General features: G+C 39.2%; 1 protein-coding gene across 25 annotated transcripts in view; it reads right to left on the minus strand.

Moving 5' to 3' along the window:
• Positions 1–19,302, minus strand: part of Mpdz (multiple PDZ domain crumbs cell polarity complex component) — a 158,926-nt gene that overhangs the window by 21,094 nt on the left and 118,530 nt on the right. For 7 of the 25 annotated variants that reach the window (XM_076564414.1, XM_076564419.1, XM_076564411.1 and 4 more), the window contains 9 exons: positions 18,944–19,121; positions 15,989–16,099; positions 12,037–12,135; positions 11,244–11,315; positions 8,775–8,937; positions 6,843–7,039; positions 5,690–5,781; positions 5,368–5,458; positions 2,707–2,784 (listed from right to left, as the gene is read on the minus strand). In XM_076564414.1, the coding sequence (XP_076420529.1) occupies positions 2,707–2,784; positions 5,368–5,458; positions 5,690–5,781; positions 6,843–7,039; positions 8,775–8,937; positions 11,244–11,315; positions 12,037–12,135; positions 15,989–16,099; positions 18,944–19,121 (1,081 nt within the window). The remainder of the gene's footprint in view (positions 1–2,706; positions 2,785–5,367; positions 5,459–5,689; positions 5,782–6,842; positions 7,040–8,774; positions 8,938–11,243; positions 11,316–12,036; positions 12,136–15,988; positions 16,100–18,943; positions 19,122–19,302) is intronic. The other 18 variants (XM_076564431.1, XM_076564428.1, XM_076564424.1 and 15 more) reach the window with 4 other exon arrangements.

Consider the following 19,302-nt stretch of genomic DNA (forward strand, 5'->3'; position numbering starts at 1 on the left):
GGATTCCAGATGAGTCTGAACTGAACAAACTATCATTATTATCAGAAACTGAAAGTTTTTCTAAAATTCTGAAGAAAAACCTGTAATTTTATTTGAGGATTTCCACTATGTAAAATCATAAGAATGTGAAGGTGATTTCTGCCGATCATAGCATCTGCTGCTTGTTATGATGTATAGTTTTCTAGGGTAAAGAGTACTAAAAGTAAATTTTTGATCAAGGTTTTCTGATTAATTGAATTAGCATCACAGAAAGCCACTCTATTCTGTATTTGTATCCCCTTTTTAAAAGAGTAGTTTTAAAAGAAAAAAGATAATTGAATGGAGTTTCTGCAATAGAACCAGAAATGGCCTGTTATTAGGCTCACACTTAACGCCAAGTTTTGAACAGGGGATGGACACAGTGGACCATTCTGGAACACCAGCAATGTGGCCTCAGGTAGGAAGAGAGCAGCAGTTAAAAGTGGGGCAGTAATGACATTCTTCCATTGTTACTAAGCAGTAAATATTATCATGAATAGTAAATGTCATAATGAACATTCTATTACATTTAAATTATATTTCAAGAAAACATAATTTGAAAATTTCTGGAGGGTTAAGGGACAAAGGACTTGAGTCATCAGTGTTAGAAGGCTCTTGTGTCTTTACTTCACTGTGTTTCAGTCCCATGACATCTCAGAATGAGGCATGTGCAGGCTTAGCAGGAGCTACAATTTATCATTTTTTAGCAAAGACCTCCAAGGACACATTCTATAGGCCATTCAGAATCTCATAGGTTTAAAAATGTTTACGAGGCTGGAGAGATGGCTCAGAGGTTAAGAGCACTGTCTGCTCTTCCAGAGGTCCTGAGTTCAATTCCCAGCAACCACATGGTGGCTCACAACCATCTGTAATGAGATCTGGTGCCCTCTTCTGGCCTGCAGTCATACATGCTATATACATAATAAATAAATAAATATTAAAAAAAATAAAATAAAAATGTTTACGAAAAATAAAATAAAAATGTTTACGAAAAATAACTATGGAAACTTGGCTCTCAGTCTGTGTTCTCAACTGCTATCCTGTTGTGTGCCTCATTCAACAACCATGCTCATTCTCTAGCATTTTTTGGCACTTTTTATTCTGCATACACTAAGCATTAGGCAATCAATTGGAGACAGTTACCATATTTTCAACTTTTGCACAGATAAACATAAACCAAAAAAAAAAAAATCATTCATACCAAAATTTCAGCATGCATTTTAAGTGCTTCCTAATAAACTATAATTAAACTATAGGAATATAATTATATTATTAAACATTGTAAATATTTACAGATTTAAAACAAACTAAGCCCTGAAATCTGGACAGGAACACAGAGGACATAATCACTCTGACACAGCACCAGGAGGGATTGTAATTAAAATGTATGAGGAAAAGCTTTTAATGACTTCTGTTCTGTTCCTTCTGTCTAAAAGAAAACAATTAATAATAAAAACTTCTTTTTTATGCCCACGGTAAGACCTCCCAGCAGCTGGGCTGCCTGTGCATAACCAAGCCTTTCTGCACTGGAGATGGTGGTGGTGAGCCGTGACATCTGACAGCTAAGGGGGTTGCCCCAGGAGGACAACTGTGCTCCACTGGACTGTCCCACGCCCAGGAGGATTTGGGCAGCACACACGGGGGAGGGAAGACAGGACATGAAGTTCGGAAGGGCTGGGAAGCGCTTGGAGGAGTTGGAGGGAAATGTTTTGATATATCCTGTGCACCTATGACATTCTCAAAAATTTAATAAAAACATTATATTAAAAAAAGACTGCAGCAGCCCACCTTTGTATACGTTTTTTTTTCTTTATAAAAAGAAACAAAATCAATATAGTCATATTTTTCTAATATTCTGGCTGTGTGCTAGGAATTATGCTATTATATGAGTACTTCATCTTTTAATCTTCATGGCTGACTAAGACAAAAGTACTACTATTATCTCCAAATTATATGGGAGGGAACTAAAACAAAGCTCTTCTCTGATGAAGCACAGCCTCTGCACCGATGGAATGACCCAGGCTCACAGCATCCGGCCTCAGTGCCTCCTGCCTGGAGAAAATGGACCCCTCCAGCCATCCACATGTGCAGCATTTCCTTCACAGGGCCTTCTGCCTTACCTTGCTCCCTTCACCTCCTATGCCTGAGCCATTCCTCATATTCCCCAAATCCACCTGCTTTTTGTAGTAGGTGAAAACATGTGTTTCTTTTCAACAAAGCACGTCCATATTTGAACCTGAAAGTGAGACCTTTTCCAGGCAAACACCTCACTAAGCACCAGCCTATCAGCTGAACTTCTAGTTATTTTAGTTTCATGAACTTGTTTCTTCATTATTGTGTTCACTAAGCAGCATCACAGTAAATGAATCAAGGAGAGACTGCAAATTTCATCCTCTCGAGTAACACCAAAATCAGGAAAAGCTGGGCCACAAAAAAGGACCATCAGCACAGTAGTTCTCAGGCTTTACTATGCATGAAGTCACAGTGGCTTACTAAGGCAGATTTCCAGGCCCAACCCAGAGGTCTTCACTCACAGGAAGCTCTGGGTGCATCCCCAAACCTGCATCTCTAACAAGACCCCAGATGGTGTAGATGCTGCTCTTTAGAGACCATACTTCAGGGAGCCGGAGGACAGGACCAGTGTGTAAGGGTACTCAACCATTTAAGCCCCAGTCAAAGCTGATGTACCTTGGGAAGCTCCAGGTGATACACGTTTGTAAGTGAACTGAGGTCCACAGCTGCGGAAGCAGTAACACTTGGCTCCACCTGACAGAGAAAAGTGTCCAAAAGGTAACTGTTAGGTATATATGTTTGTTTAAATGTAAGAACCACTGAATCAAAATTATTTCATGTTATCTACTTTAATATCTGATGGTAGTTACGTGTGTTTTATATTAAAATGCTTGGGAGGTGTAACTGGACAGGAATTGTTTTTGGAGCACAGCACACTCAGATGGCTTGGGTGTTTGCTTAGGTTTACTCCATAATGGAGTCCAGCAGCAGCCTGCTCTCTGACCGAAAGGGTGCCATGCATTCTTTTTTCTCTACAAGTTGTAATAGGTATTCAGGAATTATTAAATAGTTTAAAAACCATTAAGCTACAATGTTTAAGGGGCATAGTTGGTGCAGTATGAAAATATGCGTTTGCCAGCTGTAACTTTATAACTTACCTAACTTAGGTCCTATGAGGAAGCAGCCTGAAGAAGACTATCATTTCTTTACCCATATTATATGTGAATAAGCCCCCTGCTCAAACCTGAAGGACGAATGAATCCGGCCCTCACCACTGCTTCACCCCATGGTCCCTCTAATTCTAAGCTCTTCTGTCTCTGTCATCTTCTTTTATTGTTCGTAGACACAAATTCGAAGATTTCTCAATTCAAACAAAAACCACCACCCACACGTAATTCTCTGTGACCCTCTAGCCGCTGTTCTCTTTCTGTGTGTCATTTGCTTTCCTATCAGCACCTAGCTGTCGATTCAAGGGGCCTCTCTCGCTACTTTGTTCTTGGCCTTCCCTGCCACACCTCTGGCTATGGGATCCACTTTGTTCTCCTGCACAAGGGCCTACTGGCTCTTTCCCCCTTCGTAATGTTATTTTAACCTTCTTCCTTAGGGTTCACATCTCACAGTCTGCCCCTTGCTCTCTTCTCTTGCAGTGTTCTTTGTAAGCCTGCATTTTCAGCCCCCAGGGCCAACAAATGTAATATGCTCTGTGGGGAGTTGTCTCTGAACTCCACACCACATATCTGAATGTACACTTTAGCAGCCTGGTCAATGATGCAAGCCAAAAAAGCCACAGCTCAAGCAGTCAGCAAACGTACACCACTCCCCAACAGAAAGCCTGAGGTAGCCCGTGGGATGGTTATGAAAATGTCAGCTCCTCCTTCGAAGGTTCACAGTTAGTGAAGTCCAGTATACATGGAAGAAAGCCTTGTACTTCCTTCAGTTTTAATGACCATTTCATTCTTGACCCAAACCATCCAACTATTCAAGAAATGTCTATTAAATGAAAATTTCCCAACTCTTTTCTCAACGAGTACATTTGTGTAGGCATGAGTATTACTGGAGTGGGTCTAAAACCTCTGATGTGGCCTCTTCTTCCCTGTACTATGGGTCTTCATTGTATTTTCTCCTGAATTGCTTCTGTTTTTGTAATTCTTTGAACTTCATTTTTCTGCCCTGAAATGCCTAATAGTAAGATTTTGAAAATATAACTATCACTCATTTATGTGGAGGGCACAAGGTCCTCATGCTCACAGATAAGGAATGTTGGGAAACCAGGAATGCTGAGCATGCAGACTTGTCTCTTCCATGGAAGGGAGCTGTATGCATATTTTATGCCCAGAAAGTTGAGAGTGGATGTTGATAATAGCCTTGTAATCTGTGCTGTCTGAAGGGCCTGCCCACAGCTGAATCCCACGCCCCCTCCAGACTATTGTTTATCCCAAATTCTTCCCCCCTACACCTTTATCTTGAGTATTGCTTGTCATTCAACAGAACCCATCCTTAGGGAAGATGTCGCATGTACTTTATAGCCCGGTGACCTCTATGCTATCTTGGTCCAAGGCTACACCAGATCCTAGGCCCTTGAGGTGAGCTATAAAACCCACGTCATGGTAGAAGTCACATGAATTTTGCAAGAGTTTTGATAGAGTCACATTTTAAGCTTTATTTTGTACATGGGGCTGAGATAACTATTATCAAGACATTTTTTCCCAAAATTGCACTGTACTTAAATATGTCTAAAATATACTGGCTGGGGTCAGACACCAGAAGTTTGAACCAGCCCAGCTAAGTTGTGTTAAACTGGGTTTCCTTCTAGTCCCTCATAGTTCCTTTCTCTGGCAGCTTGCAGGGTCCCTCACCCATTTAAAACAGAACTTTCATGATGATGGGAGTTTAAACGGATGGTCTTCCAGTGGTTTTCAAGGTCTGAGCACATCTCCTTTTTCAATGACCCTTTCCTGCACTCCCCATCACTTCCCTCATACCATTCCTTAATGCTGTTGGCAGTTTTCAGGTTAGGTAGTTGTGGAGCGTGTGCTCTTCCTTAGCCTATGTATTCTATCCACAGCACCTCTGTCCTCTAATCCCCCACCATATTCTTCACATGTAACTTCTCCATAGCGTCTCTCCAGAGCAGAACAGACCACTCTTTCCCTCTTACTGCTGCGTAGGCAGGCTCTTCAGGTGCCTTTACAAAAGTCCTATGCTGTTTGGTGGTAGCAATCTGAACATCATGATCATAGCTTATCTTTGAATCCCTGTAATGTTCTATGATGGTTAGCTAAATTAATGAGGTGTACCAATCAAATCTTCCTAGTCAAACACACATATTACAGATACCTCCTTATTTTGAGAACCTTCTGAGAGAGAAGACAGAGGGTCTGCTGCATTTCCAGGACATACAGCCATCTGGTTCACTGCATCTTCATTTCTAAAACAACGTAAGAATGCATCAGTCCATCATATTATGATATCATTCCCATTCTTTATTTTGAAGAGTCATAAAGATTATTAGGAACAAATTCTCTAACCCCAAAGTCTTAGATCCCAGCTTAACATATATGTGTATGTGTGTATGTATGTATGTATATGAAAATAATTCAGAGGTAAAATACTAAGTATTTGGCAAACAAAACAAACAAACAAACAAAAAAACGCTCACCTGATAAAAATAATTTTTACTTTAGATGGAGCACATTTAATGATTGATGAAGCATTCTGATGACTTCTGCCATATAATATTTGGCCATTGATCTACGAGGAATAAGTATCATTAGTTGAACCTGAATCTCTTCATCTCTTTAGCTTTTATCATCTTGTCTAGGTAATAAAAAGTGAATTGCTCTCTTAATCATATTATACAAATTTTTACTCTCCAGAACGCAAACCAAAATTTGGATGATGAATACAGAAGATCTCATGTTTAAAGATATCATTAAGGGGACACATATGAACTCTGATATCCCTGGGCAATTTGTAGAAACATCATGTTGACCAAAGGAGGAGAGAAGACAGTGCACTTCCTGACAGACAAGGGTCCTGCGGCTTGCAAAGACCACCTGGGTAAGCCCACTGTCCCATCTCTCAATTGGTCTTAAGAAGCGTGTCTTGGGAAACAGGGAATTTAAATTCACACCAGGGAGGCTCAGGGGACAGCAGCAGACTGTATGTAAGCAGCTCAACACTCTAGAGAAATGAATCTGCCTGCCCAGGTGTCCAGTCATCGAGGCACTGCGACCAGAGCTAGTCTAGACAGCAGAGAACCACAAATAAGTGGACGAGCACCGAGGCAGTGTGAAGTCACGCTGATCCTGCATCAGGAGGCAAGGGAAACGCGAAGTCTAAACACTATAAAGTATGGTCTGTAGAACTATTTTGTTTGGGCAGGCTTAGTTACTGCTTGCATTAGCCTTGGCCTCATCTCACCTCACCCCCAATACTTATTTCATTAGGGATTCAACCTCCAGAATGTCTACTGGGTCAGCATCATTACTGGGGAATGCTTGGTCATTTGGCATTTCAAAAACTCCTAATAAAAACAAAGCACACACACAAAAATGTTTTTGAAGTGTGATTTTTATTACTATCTTGGGGCAAAAACTGTTTCTGGTGCTGCAGAGTCATGACCTTTAATGTGAGTTAATGGGACACAAACTATGTTGTAGAGATTTGGTGTAGAGCCAAATTTGCTGCACTGCATCAATTTTATTAGGCAACGGATGGTTTTGTTAGTCACTCCACAGTGTCTGGGCGACTTTCTGGAAACTGTATTGATGAAGCCAAGAGCAAATTCAAAACTGTCTACCAGCACCTACCTCTAGAAGCTCATCGGCAATCTGCAGTCGTCCGTCTCTTCCCGCTGCTCCAGTGGGATCAATCCCCACTATGAACACACTCATTCTGGTTCGGTCTTTGTTTCCAGCAAGACTTAAACCCAAACCGCTATGACCTTTCTCCAGTTCAATCATGTGGAGCTGGCCAGTCAGGGTTCCATAACGCTCTTGGATATTTTCTACAGGCAACAACAAATGCATTTATAGTTAATTGACAGCCAAATGCTTTACTACAAAAACTTATTTAGATTTATCTTAAGGGATATTATTTGCTTAAAAATGATTTCTTGGCAGTTAAAAGTTAGACAGACTAGTTGCCTAGGTTTGTTTTCCCAGAATTACTAACCTCAGGGAGATTTTGTTGTATTGAGGGTGTACATAGCATAATGTCAGACTAACCAGTTCACCTTGGTGGCACTGAGTCCAAGAGAAGTGATTCAAATTTATAAACTCTCTGAAGACTATGATTAAACCAGAGAAATCAATCAATCACTTGGAGAGGAGAACAGAGCTAAAGTACCCAGAATACATTTGTTTATGGTCAGTGGAATCTTCTCCAACCGAAGAAAGCCTGTACCATCATGCTGGGCAGCTACTCAGAAGGAAGACAGTGGGCTTCCCTGGTGTACAGAGCCATCAGGCCAGGACAAGTCAACCTGCGAGTCCCAGCTTTAAGCAATCTGCCCTGACTACATGATACCAGATCTCTTGCTCAAGTTTGTCCACCCACTTCAGTCTGAGAAGGTATGGCCCCATGTAGGTGCCCAAAGCAAAAGCCCATGCCAGTGTCACCCGATAAGCCCAGCCCTGTTGCCTATGACAGTGAGTTATCTTAGAAGCCTGGCCTCAGTGAGCAAGTCAACCATCCCACAGGAGTAGCCATAAGTTCTGATTTTAAGCCATTATGTTTTGTGGTACCTGATTTCAGAAACAACAAACTACCTGTAAGATCAGATAATTTTGATTAAGTGATCACATTTGACAAGCCATCTCTTAGAAAAGTCCTACAGGGCTAGTGACCTACACTTATGTTGATTCTTTCCTACACTGGTTAAATAAACATCTCTGAAACCCTTTCACAATTAACCAGGGTAACTTTCACATTCTATACTTTCTCAAGTATGTATACTGCATACTTCTTAAAGCAAATAATTGAGTGCTGGAGAGATGGCTCCATGTTAAGAGCATTTGTTGCTCTTTCGAAGAACCCATGTTCAGTTCCCGGCACCTACCCCTAACTCTAGTCCCAGAGGATCTGAGGCCCTCTTGGGATCACCCAGGGCTCCAGCAACATATGTGGTGCATACACATACATCCGGTCAAACAAATAAATCTAAAACAATTTTTTTTAAATGAAACTTTAAAACTTGATGACACATTCATGACTTCTGGCTCAATTCTGAGATGGGGCACTGTGTCAGCATTCCACACATGCTACCTAATATAATATTAGTAGCCTAGGAGACCTGCATTCAAAACATGAGACCACTTCCCAGATGCCCAAAGAGTTGATCTTAATAATTATAATGTTACCATTCTAGTACCCCAAGCACCAGAAGCTCAGGGCATACTACTATGACAATCAGATGCTACAAGGAGGAATCTAAGGCCTGTAATGGGCAGTGGTTGTTCAAGAGAGTTGATTCAGTACTGGATTCTGAGAGGTCCTCTTGACTGCTGTAATTCTCATATGAGAAGTAAGAGGGCTTTATGAGAAATGTGCATTTAATGTAAAGGAAGAATGTGATGTCATGCCTCAGGAATGCATGCTGGATTCAAGGAAAATAAACAGTAGTTTTCCCACATACAACTGCAGTATACATTATTAAAGCTGAAATATTTGTTCATACAAAACAAACCCAGAGCTATTTTAATACTTCTTACAATTAAGAGCACCACAAACAGACAACTTACTCCAGCTGTAACCAAACTCATCCTCTTTGTCTACATCTTCTGAGACTGTGATTGCAGATGGTTCTGCACAATCATTCCCCATTTCTGAGAACACTGCAGGGGAGGAGGGAGGAACATCACACAATGGAGCCTTCTCTGACTCTGATTCTGACTGGCTGGGTGCCTGTGGGAACAAGAAGAATTCAGTGGGCATGTGCAATCTCATGAGAACTTAAAGGAAAACAAATAAGAATATAATTCCGAAACCAAAGGCCAGCTCTAAAATGTTCTCCAAATAACAGAAAGCTTACGTGTGCATATAAGAAATGTTAGACAGGATTCAGGTATCAGAACACAATTCATTAAATTGTTATTGGCTAATGCATACAATGAATAATTCAATTTGAAGGCTTAAATGACCTAAGAGAGAAAATTGTTCAAATTTCCCTGTTTGGGAGAAAAAAAAAAGTAAGGATATGTGTAAGAATTTATAGGTCATTCAAGTCTGTCAAAAAATAAACAAATCAATAGAAAGCAAATTAACAAAGAACACATCTCTTAAAACTTATTAGTAGGAGCCATTGAGATGGCTGAGTAGGTAAGGGCACTTGGGAAAAGCCCAAAGGTCTGAGTTCAATACCTGGTTCATACAGTAAAAGGAAAGAACTGATTGCCACAAGCTGACTTATGACCTCCATATCCATGACATAGCTCTTACATGTGCACTCCCACATATCCATACCCACAAAATAAATAAATGTAATAATAACAGTATCAACACTTGTCAATAAGACTCCACATGAAGACTCCTCTTTTTTGTGGATCTGGGGACTGAACCCAGGATCCTACATATACTAGGTAAGTATTCTACTGAGTCTCGGATCTAGTCCCACATGAACAATTCTTCGTTGCTACTTGAATCCAAAATTAGCACTACAAATGCAGGCTGTTTTCTCAGGACAGCCTGCTTGTTAACAAAGAGCCAGACTCAGATGTGTTGGGTTTGGATTTTAGATCACCTTCAACCTTTTATTGCCATAGTAGCTCACAATGGATCCTTTATACAAAGCCATATGTGACATGCCTGCTGTCACTTAGGACTACTGGTACTATTTCAAAACACGATTTGGTATAATCAGATTCTTAGATGAGTTACTATGTGGCAGCAGGTTAGAATTCGAAAGAACTATAAACTCTTAAGTTCTCCAGTTTGTTACATTAAGTTTGCAGATGAACAACTACGGCCAAGGAAGGGAAAATCTTGTTTAAAATCAGGTGCTAGACTTCTTTCTCTGTAGTTCTTTTCTGTTACTTTTACTTATTCAGGGTGATAGTGTGGGTGAGTGCACATGCCGCAGAGTGCATGTGGAGTACAGAAAGAGCTTGACAGAGCTGCTTCTCCCACCAGGTGATTTCCAGGGGCTGAGATGTGGCCACTGGTCTTGGTGGCAGGCACCTTCAGCCACTAAGTCACCTTGCTGGCCATGTTTCTGTTCAGTTCTTACAACACTGCAGTTTGTATTAAGCCTTGCTGTCTTCTCCAGTTTCCACAGTTAAGACAGTACCTGTGTCTCAGGATCAGGGACATCAGGGATCAGGATTGATTAGCTGGTGCTAAGAATGCCATGAAATATATCAACACTAGAACTTCATGCACTAAATAGGATCATTTTGCTAATTCAAAATGCACATAGTTTACCAGCAAGGCACAGGGCTGGCTGACAGATTCAGGGGTAAATGATTTTCAGGCACAGAATTTGCTGTACTGACAATGTCCCGTTTACACATCATTGGCCAAACAAATAAAAAGTTACAAGTGCCATGAAATCTCTGCTGTCTTCCAGAATGCTGTACTATAAATCTCTCAAATATTATACAAATGAAAATGTACAAGCATACCAGAAACTTCACTAGATCCAACCAAAATTCAGACATCACAGTAAAGACGACAAGATATGCACTTTTGAAGCTTTCTGGTTTAAAAAAAATCACTTCTCTGTATCATCAAAAAGTATTATTTGGCTAACATAAATTAATTCAGATTGATCGATGTATATTTTATAGTCCTTTCTACCTTTTTTGTTATTTTACTGAATAATGAAGAAAAAAAAAATTCTGCTAATCTCAAAACCTCTTCAGGATTACAGGCACAATACTTTCACACTGTGACTACACACCAAAATTGTACTCCAATCTAACTGACTAATCATAGAACTAATATTTGCCTTCTTCCTGGAGGGACAATTGAGTCTTCTATTTGCCTGTATCAAAGTAATGTTTGTTATTGACAAAATAATGGCTTGTTTCTGACAATTCTTGAAATTTGTTAACAAAAAATATATATCTATTTTACAAAGGTCACTTAACTTCGTTGGCATAAAACAAAAATGCAGTGGCAATCAGCCCCAGCCCATGTGCAGAGTCAGGGAAAATGAACATGCACGTCACACAAAAACACCCCCACTTTAAAAATGTCCCATGGAGACAAACCTTCAATGGTATGGGAGCAAAAGGGTCAGTTGGGGAACAAGGGGAGACGAGATTACTTGAATGTTGTAGCTCCTACAGCAATAGAAAACATAGCCCTTCAGGTACGGCATCTTCTCTCATCCATGACACAGTAACATGAAAAATCCAATGAATAGTCATAAAGTGGTTTCTAAAAGAAAATTTTGACAGCTTCTCCCTTTTTATTACTGAATTGTGGTATAAAATAATTTTTATATAAATTTTTGTTTCAAATTTGCTTTTATGATTTCATTAGAATATGAAAATACCCAAGTATGACTGACAAGCATTTATATTTCCTGATCTGGCATTCATATAGACTTACTTTATGAATATTCAGGGAGTTTTGTCAAACACACACACACACACACACACACACACACACACACACAGATACATACACACAGACAGACAGACACACACAATTATTTGCAGAGCTTTTATGATCATTTTGTTCATGTCGGAAGATGTTAAGGAAATTATATATAAAAAGTAGTTTATACAAATTGCAACAAAAATTTAAACATTAGAAAATTAAACCACACTAAAATGCAGAAAAACACTGGACTCTGCTTTTAAATTTCAGGTGAAAAAAAACCCAATATTCTCTGGCAGGACAAAGTACTTGGAAAGGACCTCCATGCCCACTCAGAAGACACAAAGATTTGTCTTTGTTCTTCTGACTACATGTAATAAACAGTGAGCTAGGACAACAGCATAATACCAACAGCAAACATTTGCAAAGGCAAGGACAAGACAATGGACGTTATCCAACCTTGTCAGTGGTGAGCTGCAGAGAGTCAGCAAATGGGTTAGTGCTGCTGAAGCTGTACTTAGGGTAAAGGTTGTGCGGCAAGGAAGGCAAAGGGGATTTCTAAAAGGAAACAGAAGATGGGCTGAAGGCACAAGAAATGTATTTAAAACAACCCAATCTCAGGACCAAAGTACTGACTGGCTTACAGAGCTGCCTATGAGAAACCAAAGTCTGCCTGAGTAGTCAAAGCATGTTCTTCTTAAACAGTTCCTAATGGTTTGCTTCTAACGACCCAAGCCTACAGCCCAATCTAATCACTCCACAAAGAGAACCGGACCATCAAGCTGACTCAAGTTTCTTCCATTTTCTCTATTGTGGAGGGAAATGCTTGTGTTCTTCCCTGTCGCACACTAGCTTCTGATTCCTGAGCATCAATACTCTTGTTTCAGAAGGAAAGCCAGAACATGTTTCCATTTACTTTTAGCCGTGAATGACATTACTTCTCAACAGTCCGTGCAGAACGCACAGTGAGCACTTACCTGCCAGCCTGTCAGTAACCTTCACTTCTTTACATTGTCCCCCATTAAGGAAACTGCGCTCTGACCAGCCAGTAGATGCTGATTTAGAACAATCACATTTTTAAACTTTAAAAGATGAAAACGAAAATGAACCACTACATAGTGTATTCTACTTTTTGTGGAGATTTGACAGAGATTCATATTTTAGAAAGAGGAAAGAAAAACTCTGACATCTCCCACATTACTGAAGAATTTACGCTTTGGATAATATTTAAAGTCTGTGTTTAGAGTGTTTCTTCTAGATTTTTGTGACTTGCCTGTAGTAAGCCCCTAGCCAGGACTGTTAAAGCTGAATATACGTATTAAAGACAGGAAGTCAGCCAAATAGAATTTAGCACGTTCATATTTAAAAAGAAAAAAAGTAATTTCCTTAGCACAATAAATCCTTCCTTTCACACTCGCTATCTTTTCCTTCTATTGACTGTATCTTTCAAAGAAAATTGCAGACATTTAAAATTCATGTTGGCTCCAATTAAATGTTTGTGTTACTCGCTCTGCACAAGCCCTATTGCCGGGCGTGGAGTGGAGGGGCTGGTCACGTGACTCTACCCTGCATGGGAGAGCACGCTGGAGACACTGTCCTCCGGTGCCAGCGGCAATGCTTATGACACATCACCCTTTCAATCTGTGCTTCCTGCAATGTTTCTTCCCAAGAGGCAAGGCAGGAAAAGATATGGGTACAATGACATTTCTGCTCCTCTCAACTTCCTCCCTGCTTTTCAGTTTAAAATGTCAACTCCTGCTTTCCTCAAGAGGGGATTCCAAGTGCCAAGAAACATGACCACTTAGTGAGATGGAAGAAATGACTGGGCAGTGGAAAACACCGCAGGCCTACTCATGTGGGAAGAGGTTATTTCTGGTGATCATGCACTGCAGATCCAGGGCCTGTGTGTCCTTTGTAACTACGTGGAACAACGAAAACAGAACCATGATGACAAGAGACAGGATTCTGAGATTTTTCTAGTTTTCTAGTTTTCATTTTTCTTTGATTTCAATTTGGCACTGTCTGCATAGTAGGAGATCCAGAGGAGGGGCAATGTACATGGGATGGTAGGTCACTTCTATCAATAGGAACAGTTATGAAACTAATCGTTTGTTTAAAAAAAAATCAAGTCCTTAGGACAATCGAAGGAAGAAACATTATAACTGAGGGGACACTAAAACTGTAAGTTCGCATCCCTGAATAATCAAAGAACAGAGAGACAGACAGACTGCCTTCTCAACTGTGTAAGATTTTCCAGAAGCTTTATCTTCTTCTCACAAAGAAAACTTTGTCTCACGGGGATTCTTTGGTAAGTACATTGGTGGTGTTTTTCCTTTAGCTAACTAGAGGCCTGATTACTTCCATTTGGAAGTAAATCACCACTAACAAAGAATATCTCATTTTAAATGCAAAATTAATTCTAGTTTCCCAAAGCAAAATGTGTCTAACTTGACTAAACATGTCATTTCTAAGCGAGATTTATCCTGGAATAATTGCTATAAAATTAGGTGTCATTATGCCTCAAATAAAAAAAATAGGAATATTTTCCAGGTGTATGAGACAATATCTTTCCAGCTCATTAGAAAATGTGATTGGCATTGAAAGAAATGTTTGTAGTTTAAGTGTTCAAAGTAATATTAAGAATCACTATTCAGCAGTTTATAATATTATCCTAAATGATATGAGTTAGAAATTAAAATAAAACAAAAAAAGAGAATAAACCCTCCCACACAAAAAATGGCTGTAACTCAACTTAAACAGCCATTTACAATATTACCATGCTGTGTCTATGTTTAACACAACAAATGTTAACAAATGTATGAAGATTTGTAGTTATTTAAACAAACTGAATAGCATTTGCAAAGAATGCAGCATGAGGCAGCCCTATCATTTGGCAGATTTTCTATCTGAATGGATAATTATTACCTAACAATAAACAACTGAATGGTTAAGAACTGCAGATGTGAAGAGAACTGCTTATATTAAGAACCACTCCATCCATTTCACACTGTGAACCCCAAACCAGAGCTACACCTGTCTTGACAACAAGGAGATGGACCAGTAACATGAACCTGGGCTCTATAATCGGGAGTCCAGAAGGCTCATTTCGTTCATCTCACTGATCTCACAGGGTGCCTGCCACTTTCCTTCCATCATTTCAGTATTAATATCAGAAATTCTTAATTTTCCAGGTTAAAGTTCAATGTATTTTGCATATAACACCCCATATTTTAAGTTTCACATGATGCCTGGCTTGACTGCCCTTACATGTACTACAAACACTTTTCTTTCAAAGCCAACCAACCCTAGACCTGCCAGTGAACAGATGTCAGGGGAACAGGTGCACAAATTTTATATTCCAAAAGCAGCATCTCATGGAGCTTCAGGAGCATGAGGAATCTTGGGAAATTAGTATTAAGAAAACTCCACTCTGAGGGTACATTGATGTCTCTGAATAACAGTATTGGTGTATGTGGAACAAATTTCTTAATAACTACTGCATATGAAGAGACTTTTCAGTGAGGCATAAAGGAGGAATCCAAAACATTGAACTATCAGCAAAATGTTCACCTACAGCATCATTAGGGCATATCAAATATGCTAAGTTACAGTTTGTATCCTTTCTAGCCATAATAGCCAGTGATACACTCATACATTCTTAAAATTTATTTTCATTCTTTATTTCATTGCTAGGTACTACCAGTAGCATCAAATTTGAAATCTTCCTGTCTCGGCCTCTGGACAGCTGGGATTGCAGGAACAAAACACCATGATTGGTTCCTAAAATAAATGTTTAAACTGTTTTAACAATGATAGCAGAAGGGTTAAATGGGCTGGTAGGTTTCTGTCTCCAAGGATCTGTGATGACCTGCATTCTGATTATATCTGAAAAAGAACTATGAAATTATATGGACATAAGGAGAATGTAGTCTATGAGAATTTGGTATCCAGTGGAATACACAAATAAATTAAACAGCTGATGTGACTGCATAGGTAGGAGATTCTAGCTAAAGTATAAATTGAGGGGAAAAAATGAAGTCTTTATAGCTTCCAAGAGACTCAACTAAAAATGACTAAAAATAAACTAAAAAAAAATATGTTTAATCTACATATCACATTCTATTCCTTTCAGTAATTTATTTTTTTGAAATCAGAATGAATATTAGCAAGATATCAACTTGACATGGTGACAACTTAATTCTTTCACATATTTTGAAGACTTCATATATACAGTAGAAGAGATTTGCAGGGCAGCTCACTGTTTCAATACAGCAAAGGAAACCTTTTATAAACACCTTCTGAGACTTCAAAAACTGGTAGGTGCACATGCAGACAACTTGGTCCTTGCTACATTAGACTCCAAGTTGAGCACCGTTTCAGTATGCCTACCTTGCCCTTTGTGTTCGCTTACCCTTGGTTTGTTTATAATGCTCTGTACCATAAATACTACAGGGTTGCCTGCTTTCCGAATGGCTTCCACAGCTTGTTCATGGCTTGCATCTCTGAGGTCCATGCCATCCACCTGCAATGGAAGGCCCCAGCTTAACATTTCAACAAGCTAGAAGAACAGAACAGCGATTTGGATCAGGAGTTCTGAAGCTCCTTTAGATCCTGAGAGATTTGTTTTGGTATCCAAAACAAAAGGAATTTTCAGGCTGCATACTTCTCATCCCTCCATGGATTTGTGGCACCTTATGTGGATACAGGTCTTCCAAAGACAACTGGAGTCATAATCAGTTGGAATGAGGGCTCTGAGTCTGTATTCTTCATAGCATAAGCTGTTCTTTTATGTTTATGAATCAATTTATAGATAAGCATCATTAAAGAAACAGTCTGGGAAGATGCATTCAGGGTCCCTTTCATCGAAGCCTGTGTGGTACTTCTAATTCTTCATAAAGTGATTTACTTAGAACATGACAGGTAGGGGGAGAGTGATTATTCATGGGTTTCTCTTCAAAAAATTTAAAGAATAAACAAAATTGTAATATTCAGAAATGTGAGACTACTGTTAGGTTAGTTTTGCAAAAGAATCTGCAGTAGATGAAACAGAATTTGGAAGCCAAGAAATTATGCTTGTTTGTAAGTTTCTTATATAAATAATTTGAAAAATGAAAGTCATTTTGTAATGCTTTGTGCATAATGATCAGCTCAGCTTATGCACTAGATGGTCAGGAAAGAAGAAACAAAGAAAGAAAAAGGGCCTAATGTTAATCCTGCCAGATAACAGTAAATGCTGTCATTTCCAGTTACCAAGTAAAGCTCAGAGCAGACACAATCCTGTAGAAGAAAAGCAATCATTAAGTCCTGACACAGAATTATATACATTTAGTTAAAAGCCCCTTTCAGGTTGACACTTTGGTGATATGACAATAATTTTTAACACATACTAAAATGGCCTTTAATGTTTCTAACAAGTCAATATTCATGCCTACTGTATGTCAACTAAATATTGTTACTCAAGTCCCAAAGCAAGCACATTAGTTCAGGGCTGTTCTAGAATTCCAGGACTACAAGGGCCTAGGCTTCCTATTTCCTGGAGAAACCCTGCACATCATGTCCTGAAGAAACCACCACTAACCTAAATGCAGGTATTTTACAACACACACAAAACATTCTTTTCAATTAGAAAAAGATGTTTTAATTAATCTCGTTTAGTCTTTACTAATTTTAATTAATATTTAATTGTTTTTTGTTGTTTTTTTGTTTTGTTTTGTTTTTCGAGACAGGGTTTCTCTGTGTAGTTTTGGTGCCAGTCGCCTGTCTTGGATCTCGCTCTGTAGACTAGGCTGGCCTCGAACTCACAGAGATCTGCCTATCTCTGCCTCCCAAGTGCTGGGATTAAAGGCATGTGGCACTACTGCCCGGCAATATTTAATTGTTTTAAAGGACATTTTAGGGACAAACTCTGGCCAATCATATCTAAAGATGATTATAAATAATTCTTATTTTCTTTTTAGGCAAAAAGTATTTAATAGTTAAACTACGTAAAATAAACACCCTAGTAACAACTTAAAATTGAAACTTCAGACTATAAGAAAGAATTACATTAAAGAGGCTAGTGTATCATTTAATGAGAGTAGGCCAGTCTTCTTTGTCATCTGTTCTTATAGATGGTCACAGGGAAAAGAAAAGCACAAGATGCCTGTTTCCTCTCAAATTTCAATCTCTCCTTTCCTCATGCTCAGAGAATAGACAAATGAATGAATGAGCTAGACAATACTAAGACATTCTATTTTCACTGGACTGTTCTAGGGATTTAAACCCAGGGCCTTGCATGCCCATACAGTGACCATCCTGGCATTGAGCTAAATGCCTGGCCAAAGTGTTCATTCTCAATTATGACTGCTATGCAATAAGCAACCTTCTGACCCAGGAAGGCATTGTAATGTGTAAGTCTTACTGACTGAGAAAATGGGACCATCACTTGTATAAGGAAACACAATGTCTATGACAGTCATAAACATCTTCACTTATCAGTTGCTCCTTTCCTTTCTCTCTGTAGGCTGGAAAAACTGGATCAGACACCCACTTCTCAACATTTTAAATCTAACAGTGCCTAATCTGATTAGATAACTTTATTTTACTGCTCTGAGGTATTCTGGTTTCTCCTCTGCTTCCTGTTGGCCAGGCAGGTCCAATGCCTATCTACTGTGGATACTAGCTCCTAGCCCAACCCCAGGAACATCGTGGCTGCTATTTTAATACATAAACATCAGTAGATGCTTGTATGGCTCTACTGCACATAAGAACCCTGAGCAAGATATTAATGTTTAATTATGGCTGGCATATGATTTGACTATATGTTTCTCTCTTACAAAGAGCAAAGTGTTTGCCATGCATGTGCGTACACAGGGCCGCCTTGAGAAGCGGCACAGTACTGAGGAGGAGGCTCCTAGCTTTGTTGAAACATTCATCAAAAAGCCATCAAGTTCACAGCATTGAAAAGTTGCGAAAAAAAAAAAGACTTACTTGGAACAAAACCTCACTCAACAAAGTTTACATAGAAATGACTATAATACAGTATTCCTTGAAATAATATCTTCCTGGAAAACTTAGCTACGAGATGCATATTTTCCCTGTACATACACAATATTAAATATTTTAATTTTTCCCCTAAGATTTTTTTAAAATTTATTTTCATTAGAACCAATGCTTTTAAAATTCATTGTCTGTATTTCTAAGCACTCGTTTTTACATGACACACATAATTTGTCATCACATCCAAAAAAAAAAAAAACCTGGATAAAAAGAAGGAAATCCTTGCCATTACAAACGTCTGACTAACACAGGGGCTAGGATGGCAACTCCTTAGGTAAGAAAGTGAATGAGGGAAAAGATTTTGAATAGAAAGCTCACGGGAGGTTACCTCAACTATTCGGTCGCCAGGCTTCAAGGTTCCGTTTTTGCCAGCTGGACTATCTTCAAGGACATGTTTGATGAAAATGCCCCTCATCACTTCTCCATTGCTCAGGCGGCTCCCCATCCCTCGGCCACCAACAATGCTGATGCCCAAGGACTTGCTTGGTTCTCTCCAAAGTTCCACCCTATTAAAAAAATAATAAAATTGTAAACTCCCAGAGAAAAACACAAAGGAAAAGCTTCCTGAACTTTAGAATGTCCTGTAGATTACTTAGTTATTGATGATGAAACACCATGACCTGACCAAAAGCAAGTTGGGGAAGAAAGGGTTTAGTTCCGCTAACAGTTCCATATCATCATCAAGGG

The sequence above is a fragment of the Peromyscus maniculatus genome, chromosome 2 (genome assembly GCF_049852395.1).
Source record: "Peromyscus maniculatus bairdii isolate BWxNUB_F1_BW_parent chromosome 2, HU_Pman_BW_mat_3.1, whole genome shotgun sequence".
Taxonomy (NCBI): Eukaryota; Metazoa; Chordata; class Mammalia; order Rodentia; family Cricetidae; genus Peromyscus; species Peromyscus maniculatus.